The 9,815-nt window shown below is 38.5% G+C and overlaps 1 protein-coding gene across 1 annotated transcript in view; it reads right to left on the bottom strand.

Moving 5' to 3' along the window:
* Positions 1-9,566, bottom strand: part of LPIN2 (lipin 2) — a 67,223-nt gene extending 57,657 nt beyond the window's left edge. The window contains exon 1 of the mRNA XM_006146484.3: positions 9,251-9,566. Coding sequence (XP_006146546.1) covers positions 9,251-9,358 — 108 coding nt within the window. The 5' untranslated portion in view covers positions 9,359-9,566. The remainder of the gene's footprint in view (positions 1-9,250) is intronic.
* Between the last annotated feature and the right edge of the window lie 249 nt (positions 9,567-9,815).

Genomic DNA, 9,815 nt, shown 5'->3' on the forward strand with positions numbered 1-9,815 from the left:
CAACTTTACTCATTCACCTTCTCATACTTTCTCATACCTTAAAAAAGAACCTCAGTTGTTAGCACCACAAGTGAATTAGCTGACACTTTAAAAACTTGCCCTAATTTTGTTAATTCTCTGGCATGGAGGTCTCTCAACCTGCAAAATATGGTACCCAGGTTAATTAAGTTCAGGAAAAGCTAGATAAACTATCATTGGGATTTAAATAGCACTGCACCTATTCTAATTAAAACTACTAACTTTACAATCATGTGTAGGCCTATCTTAATTGCTAAACCAAATATCACAAACTGGGTGATTTATAAAGAAAAGAAATTTATTTTTTACAGTTTCAGAGATAGAGAAGTCCAAGAGCATGACACTGGTATCTGCTAAGCAACTGGTAATGGGCTTTTCACTGGGTTGTAACATGGTAGAAAGAGCAAGTAAGTGCAAGCAAGAGACCTCAAGAGCGAGCCAAGCCTACTTTTATTAACAACCCACTCACTCAACTTCCTTCGGTGATAACCTATTACTCCATTATTCTACTACTTTACGAATGGATTAATACATGCACAAAGGGAGATCCCTCATGACTTAATCACCTGACCCCACCTATTAATATGGTTGCATTGGGGAATTAAATTTCCAACACATGAACTTTTAGGACACACATTCAAACCACAGCAAAGCCTAACATTCACAATTGAACAACTCCCTCAATGGCCTAATGCTGAAGGGTTTATTATCAAGAAGTCTGATAAATCAAGTGCCTGCTTTAGAAAGGAAGCTATACTTTGGCGAGGGTTTGGGGGAAAAGCAGACTGCCTTACCAAAAAGATGATTATGCAAGGATTAAAGTAAATTTGGGGGCCAGCACTGTAATGTAGTTGCTAAGTGCTGTGCATATAAAGTCAGGTCCCATACAGCCAACTGTAATTCAAAATCCCAGGTCCAGCAGCTTGCTAAACAAACCAGGCACAGGTGTTGGCATGCCCCAAATCCTGCTAAGATGGAGAAATGGAGGAAAAAGAATTGGGGCATGACTATGCTCTAGTGAGGGAGTGCTTTTTCTATCACTGCCAAGTAAAAGTACCCACAAGCAATTAAAAAAAAAAGAGACAAAGGGAATATAAAAACATTCTTTAAAATTTTGATTTTAGTGAAATTCTCAGACTTTTTAATCTATGAATCAGTTGTTTACATGGTTAAAAAAATGTTTAACAGCTTCTCTGGGCATTAAACCTATTAGGCATTTCCTTCAGTGTGCTCAATTTCTCCAACAAATGTTTATAAGCATTCTGACTATGAAACTGGATTACTTTTCATATCATCACCAAAAAACAGGGGATTGGGGTTGGCAAGTGGTGTGGTGATTAGGAGTGCTGGACTCCCACATGGCTGACCACGGTTGAGTCCTGGACCTGGCGGCTTGCCTTCTCTCTCTCTCTCCCTCTTACTCTCTTGCTCTTTCCCACTCTGGTCAAAATTAAAGTAAATAAATAAATACAGTTAAATAAAATAATTCTTTAAAAAAATACAAGGGGTTAATTTTCTTAGGTGGCTTTAGTTTCTTTAGATATAAGAGTAGGAATGAAAAATATTTTTTTCTGGTATAATAAACGATGGGCTGGGCTTATGGCCTAGCAGTTAAGGAAGCCAGGTCCATCCACATGGTTGTCTGCAGTTCAAATTCTGGCCCTAGGCAGCTTCAAAAACATGCCAGATGTGTGCAGATGCATGCCCCCAAATCCTAACAGGATGGAGGAATGGAGAAGGAATTGCTGGGCAACCATGTCCCATTTGGGAGTGCTTTCTTAAACATCTGCCTCCCTCCCTCCCCCTCTCTCTCTCTGGTGAGCACATGCGCCCTCTGGTGATCCAAAAAAAAAAAAAAAAAATGATGACTAGCTGAACTGTAAAAACTGATAATTCCCTAAAGAGACTGTTCATTAATGAAGAGCACTTAACTAAGTCACAGAAGCCTTTAGATCCACATTACCAAACAAATATACATCCAAAAGGCACAGTTTCCCAAGTCTGACTAATTGTAAATACCTGGGAAGTTCCTAAAAAATACACATTTCTAGAGGAGAAAGCTAAAATGATCTCTTGTGGTGTTGGACTGGAACTGGAAGTCTCAGTATGCTCACAAGGTGTTTAAATATACACACTGACAGTTTTAAATACATACACAGATGGGCAGATGGCACAAATATAGATGTATGCACTTAAGTATACTTACGTATTTACACATACTTAACTATGCTAGCTCTCTTTGCTAAAAGGATCTAAAATGAACAATATAGCAATGTGTTCACATCTAGATTCCAGATCAAGAATATTCCTATAGCAATGTGTTCACATCTAGATTCCAGATCTTGGTTTCTAAATATCATTTTCTCTGGGACCAGCAGTTAGCGTAATGGCTATGTTGCTGGACTCCCATGTAGTTGACTGCGGTTCGCGTCCCGGACCTGGTGGCTTAAAACTCACGCTGGGCACGTGTGCGTGTGTGCCCAAGATCCCAAGAGGAGAATGGAGGAGAAGGGATTGTGGCGTGGCCATCCCCCCTGGGGGATGATTTCTCGCTTTCTGTCTCTCTGTCTTTCTCTGTCTGTCTGGCGAGCGCACACGCCCTATAGCAAAAACCTCAATAAATAAATAAATAAATAGATAGATATAATTTTCTCAATAAAGGAATGAGAACTTCTTGGAGAATTAGATGATACCAGAGCTGGGAAACAGAAAAATACACAATACTGAAGTATCTGATAATGTCAGAAAGTAGGAAAGTGATAAAAAAATCAAACAAATGGGGCATATTAAAGGACACAAGAATCTATCTGAAAGAGTTCCCAGGGCTAAACCAGTAACAATTTGAGCAAAAAACATAAGATATGATTATAACTCATAGAATAAAATATTCATGAGTTCACACTGATATAAATAATAAATAAATACATAGGTGAGAAGGGACAGCTTTTTCGTTTTTCATTTTTTTTGAAGATATTTTCGCTGTAGGGCATGTGTACTCACTGGAGAGACAGAGAGAAATCACCCCTCCCCCCCCACCTCAAGCCAACAAGGCCCAGAATTGGAACCACAGTCAGTCACTGGGATCTTACTTCCTCAACTACCAGGCTAAGAAACTAGCCCTGATCTGTGCTTTCTACTGAAAGCTCAGCAGGGATTCTGGCTACTAGTAAGACTTGAGAATTACTATCCTTCAGAATTTAGAATTGCCCTCATCCCTGGCTGGACATTAAAGGCACTCAGGTGTTCTGAGGAATCCTGATCAGGTATAGGCACTTTTTGAAGCTCCCAAGTGACCCCAAAATACCAGCATATTTCAAGCTGTCTGAGAACCACAGGCAGTCTCCCCTTGTTTTCATGGTGAGTGAACAGTTGAAGATGCACTTCCTATTCTTACCCTGAACAGATTACTTTTTCCAAATGGTTCTGATCTTATGATTATCAGTCTATAATGGTTTCAGTTCCATGCTTTGTTAGCGTTTAAGAGAACTAAAGGTGACAAATAACTTCTATAATCTGTTACTGCCCCTTGACCTAGCTGCAGATAGCCTCTCTATTTGCAGTTCAAGAACAGTTCAGATCTGTTTGAGAATCTGATAGCATTCTATTAGAGATTACACAGCTCTCCTTTCAGTTTTCCTGGGATACACACCAAGCAAATTTCTGATGAGGGTCTTTTGCACAGGTATGAACTAAGGTTAAGATGGTACATCAATGGTACACAAATTATAAACACAATTTCATTACAGTGCTAAAACGATAATCTTTTTTATTTTCTTTTGGAGAGGTTTTTGCCATAGGGCGCGTGCGCTCACCAGAAAGACAGAGACAGACAGAGAGATAGAAAGTGAAAAATCACTCCCCAGGGGGGATGGCCACGCCGCAATCCCTTCTCCTCCATTCTCCGCTCGGGATCTTGGGTATGCACGCACACGCGCCCGGTTTGAATTTTAAGCCACCGGGTCCGGGACTCAAACCGCGGTCGAATACGTGGGAGTCCAGCAACACAGCCATTAAGCTAACTGCTGGTCCCAAACGATATTCTTTTTTACTGGGGGGTGGTGGGGGGAGGGAGTAGAAGTTTTTGCCTTAGAGTGTGTGTGCTCACTGGAGTGAGTGAGCGAGAGAGACAGACAGTGAGAGGGAAAGTGAGAAATCACTCCCCATGGGAAATGGCCAACTGCAATTCCTCTCTCCATTGTCCTCTTGGGATCTTAGGTAAGCACACGCACCCAGTGTGAGTTTCAAGCCCCTGGGTCCAAGACTTGAACCACGGTCAGTCATGTGGGAGTCAGGCAATGTAACCGCTATGCCATCTACTGGCCCTAAAACAATATTCTAGTAAAATAAAATCAGCATTATTTGTTCCTACCCTTTGAAAAATATCCTTCCTGCAGTGTTTTAAACAAAATGTGAGAGCTTAGATAATTCTAGATTATACAATAAGCTTCAAAAGACAAGTTAAAAAAATTTCTTCTAGAGCAAACTATGAAAAGTAACAAAAACTGTTCTACATTCAATGAGATAAAAGTCTGTAAAAACAAATATAAAGCATATACTCTAGAATCTGTGTCTATCATTTTTTTCCAGTTGAGCTCAGTTGGTTTTGAATACTTACTACCTAAAATATAAATGTAACACATAAACAGTCTAAAGTCAGTGCTTTCCCAAGAGAAGAATTTTACTTACGGCCCTTTCAGAAAGCTGTGTCCAACTCTAGACCAGGCTAGAAGTCTGACACTGGGATGTTCAAAGGCAAAGTGATAGGGTTACGAGTATTTGCCTGTGCACAAAGCCAACTAACTCACACATGGATCACCCACAATACAGGACTCACCCTGGCTATATTAGCTCAGCTAATATAGCCATTTTCTAGAAATGCTTAGTAGTGTTTGCCTTTTTTCTTAAAGAATTATTTATACATTTCGTTTATTATCATTATTTCTTTTTAAATTAAATTTGCTACAGGACATGTGTGTTCACCAGAGAGACAGGAAGAGAAAGAACATGAGAAAGCAAGCTATAGGTCCAGGACTCAAACCACAGAGGGCCATATGGGAGTCCAGCACCTTAACCACCACGATACCTGCTGGCCCTAGTAGTGGTGTTAATAAACCCAGAGTAGTGGGACCAGCAGATGGCTTAATGGTTAAATTGCTGGACTTCCACATGGCCAGCTGCAGTTCGAGTCCCAGACCCAGCAGCTTGAAACTCACACTGGGTAAGTGCATGCCCAAAATCCTGAGAAAAGAATGGAGAAGAAGGGATTGCAGCATGGCCATCCCTCCAGGGGGTGGTTTCTCACTTTCTATCTCTGTCTCTCCAGTGAATACACGTGCCCTATAGCAAAAATTTTTCTAAAAAATAAATAATAATAATAATAATAAAATAAATGCAGAGTAACAAATATTTCAAACGCATTAGTAAACAAAAGCAAAAAAATTATTTTTAAACAACTACTTAGTTGTGGAAAAAATAAATACTTCATGAATGAAGGTAATTTTGTTTTCATTAAACTATTAAGTTTAGCCATGCACTGTACAGTCCTGGGACGCAGTTGTGTGCGTGCATGTGTTTTAAATATAAGTCACCTCAATGTCTTACCTTACTGAAAATACATGGGGCCATAAATATAAAAATGGATAATAAATAATTTTCTTTTTTGTTTGGAGAGGTTTTTGCTATAGGGTGCATGCGATCGTCAAAAAGACAGAGAGACAAAAAGCAAGAAATCTGCCCCCTCAGAGGGGGATGGCCATGCCACAATCCCTTTTCCATTCTCCCCCCAGCATCTTGGGCATGCAAGCACACACGCCCGGTGTGAGTTTAAGTCACCGGGTTCAGAACTTGAACCACGGTCAACTATAATGGAGTCCAGCAACATAGCCATTATGCCAACTACTGGTCCCAATAAATAATTTTCAAAGACTGGGCACATTCATGGTTACAGTACTAATGTTACTCTCCTCAAAATTCAGGATTGAAAGAGGCAAGCATGCTGTGAAAACTTTATTTAAGAGAAGTTACTCCTTTAAATCATCTTAACTAGTAATGTCCCCAATCTTGTACTGCCCTAGCTCCAACTCAGGTTAGTTAAGTTCTACAATTAATTATGAGATGACTGAGTTTAATAACATTATCTCTGTGAAGAAATAAAATTCTATTCAAATTATTTAATTATTGTGAACACTGCCCATGCTAGAATGGAAGAAAACTAGATTCATATCTGTTCACCTAGTGCTGTTCTAGGATTTCAGACAGCAAGGAGTAATGACAAAGTGCTGAGGGGCTTTGGGGCTTCCCAAACCCTGTACCTGCAATGTCGCTCCTACCCACATGGACTCAAGGTTTTCCAACTTAGTATAAAGTATTCTACCTCATGTCACATGCCACACTTACAGGGTGACCTGCTACCTCTGACCACTGTTTATGTTATTAAATTTGGTTGAACTTTTTCAAGTCAACAAGAGGTATCCAGGTTCTCTGATAAAGAGCTTAGAGGAGCCAAGGACAGTGACGCACCATCCTTGGTACTTCCCAAGTCTCCCGTACCTGGGGAGGACATGAAGACCAAGGTTAAGTCTCACTTAAACCAAGAACTGGTTTGGGCAACCTACGTGCCAGGGTTCTCTCCAGTAAAACAGCAGATTACACCTAAAGTCTCTGTCAGCTCTGACCACAGAAAGACACTGCTTCTGTAACCCATTTCTTAGGATTACAAGTTTGGCTAAGAACTACTGTAGCACATTCTACCCAAACTTTAAAAAATGCATTCTAGGGAATTTAAAATAAATAGGGGTGAGTTCCCTTTTCACTGCAGCCTCATCAGCACTTATCATTAATTTTTTAAATCTGCTGGTGAGAAAGTAAATTATTACAGCCACTGTGGAGAACAATATGGAGGCTCCTGAAAAACCTACAAATAGAACTACCATATACGAGCCAGCAACCAGTGCCTAGGTATCTACCCAAAGGATAAGAATACATACATACGTGTGTATGTGTATAAATGGGGGAAAAATAAGGTCAATAGATTATTTTGGAACTTTGGAGTATTTAAATATAAAATAAATTTGCTTTTGGGGCTGGCAGTGGTGTGGTGGCTAAAGGCACTGAATTCCCACATGGCAGACCATGGTTCAACTCCCGGACCTGGTAGCTTGTTCTCTCACTTTCCCTCTCTCTGATCAAATTAAAATAACAACAACAACAACAAATAGAAATTAAATAAATAACTTAAAAATTAATTTGCTTTTCCCTTACCAAATAAAGGAATTAGAATTACTTTCACTTACTTAAAAAAAAATGGAAACATGACTTTAAAATCCCCAATTTCTAACAAAATGCAGAATCTTCTCAGATTTTTTTAAAAAGCAAGCGATATAAACATTTATATCCCAAACACCTAAAACCACGAGCAAAGAGTTCTTGAAAACTGAAACTATCACTTTCCAGTAAGAGGTGTGCCTGAAAAGGATATGCCTTTTAAATAGAACCCAGATCACTGAAAGCCTGAACTGAACACCAGGATTCTCCTCCTCCCTCTCACCACACATACACACCCAAGTTTTAAAATCAAACTCTTATATAATCATTACAGCTTATTAAGTAGATATCAAATCCAGTTCCCAAACACTAGCCATGAATAAAATACTTCTCATTGAGTGGAAGGTGACTCACGGGGTTTCAACGATCTAATAATAACATAAAAGGGAACTGTTAATAAAATGCAGCCTAAGCAAACACCCGTTGACCTCCCTCTGGAAAACACCAGCAGCAAGTCTAAGAACTTCCTGTGATGGACAGTTTGTGTTAGTGCTACTAAGTGTTTTTAAAAATATTTCATAAAGTCAGCTACAATCACTCTCCTCCCTTCTGACCTTCGCAACAAATGTGCATGAGCTCATATATACATACATACACATGGTCCCTCATGCTCTTTCTTAATATTAAAATGTAGATTTCAAAAGTAAACAGTCTCCCTTAGTAGCATCTGACTTCCTTCCACAGTATTCAAATAACATCTTTCCATCAGTTCTGAGAACTCTGAAAAAATATACTTTTACCAACAGATCTACAAGCAAAAAAGCATACAAAATGTAATAATTTTAAAAGTGACAATAAAAACTGTGTTACTCTTAAAAGTTCTTAAACTAAAATTAACCAGATAATGAACCACAGACTTTAGAAATTTGACTAATTTGTCTTGGTTTTTAATTTGTTTTCATAAAAATATTCATCCTTAACTTTCTAAAAATACCTTAAATTTTAACTGTCAGAGGTCACATGTGCTCATGAAAGAGAGAGGGAGAAAAAGAGAGAAAGAAAGCACCCCCAGTGAAGTGTGATCATGCTGCAATCCCTTCTCCATTTTTCCATATTGTCAGGATTTGGGGAAGGCACACACACACACAAACACACACCCAAAATGTGTTTTCCAAGTCACCAGAAACTGGGATTTGAACTGTAGTCGGCCATGTGGGATCTGGTCCCTTAACCATTAGGCTACAGGGCTGGCCCTAAAACACTCTTAAAAATAAGAATGTACTTTGTTTTATCTGTAAAGAAAATGTTTCACAGGTAGAACAGATTATACTGTTGTTTCCTTAATGCAGACTTCTGGAATTTACACTAAGCTTATATAATTTGCTCTATTTTATATTTTGTAACAAGAGAACTTTAGAGTACAAAATTTAATTTGTACTTCCCCCACAGATTTCAAATTTACAAAACTTTTCTGTTTGCAATTACGGATAAAAAAGACTGCAATCATGCTTCTCTATCATATATCAGGATAAAATGCCATTTTCGAAATATTAGTTTAGCTTTCAAAAAATTTTGGCTAGGAAAATAAAAAAAACTTTTCAATGCTTATTATTCTCCAACTAGTGCACTTCAATGCAAAGAGAATGTGAAATCAATTCCATTATTTTAAAATTTAAGTTTTTAATTCTTAAAGCAGCAACTTCAATATTTTCCTACACAGAAAGATGTATTAAATAATAAATAGAAAAAGGTGTAAAGATGGCATAGAGTAAATGAGAGAAGGCAGTCAACCAAATATTTCAGTTCAATATACCATTTAAAAGTTAATAAAATTTACCATAACATTACATTTTCCAAAGAAAATCCATTAGCTATTTTCTTTTTGGTGGGTGTCCTCCCCTCCTCTCTCTGTACTACCCAGATTGAGCAAGCAAGCAAGGGAACAGGGACAATTGCGGATGTAACTCACCAGGATGCCAGGAGGGGCCTTGCCATGGTAAACACCTTGAGTTTTATTTAATGAGCCTTCATGAGCCTTCTCATCCTCATCTTCACTATCATCTTCTAAGTAAAACATCTTAAAATCAAACTAGCTAATTGAGTATGTCTTTTTTTTTTTTAAAAAAAATGAAGGTATCAAACAGAAAGCTCCTCTGCTGACAAACTGAGTTCAAACTATTTGCAGACACAGTGATATGGTTAAAACTGAAAGGAAATGGTTCTTAAAAAAAAAGCAATGCACAGACTTTACCAATGAGATTTGCTCAAAATGCCTCAACCTGTTCTCTCCCAAAGGAGATAAGCAGAGGGCATGGGACAGGCTGTGCCATATGTTTACACTGATAGGTACCAAGTCCTGCCCAATCACATGACAGCAATGCAGCTTCCATCACACAAGACAGGGATTGAGTTAATGATTCTCTAAACCAATCTCATCCTTAATTTTTAGAAATAAAAACAGCTACACATATGGGAAAGTAATCTTATTTAACCTAATCATGCAGGCAAATATATTTTCTGAGCATTAGTAAGCT

Source organism: Tupaia chinensis, unplaced genomic scaffold, assembly GCF_000334495.1.
Source record: "Tupaia chinensis unplaced genomic scaffold, TupChi_1.0 Scaffold000180_1, whole genome shotgun sequence".
Lineage (NCBI taxonomy): Eukaryota > Metazoa > Chordata > Mammalia > Scandentia > Tupaiidae > Tupaia > Tupaia belangeri.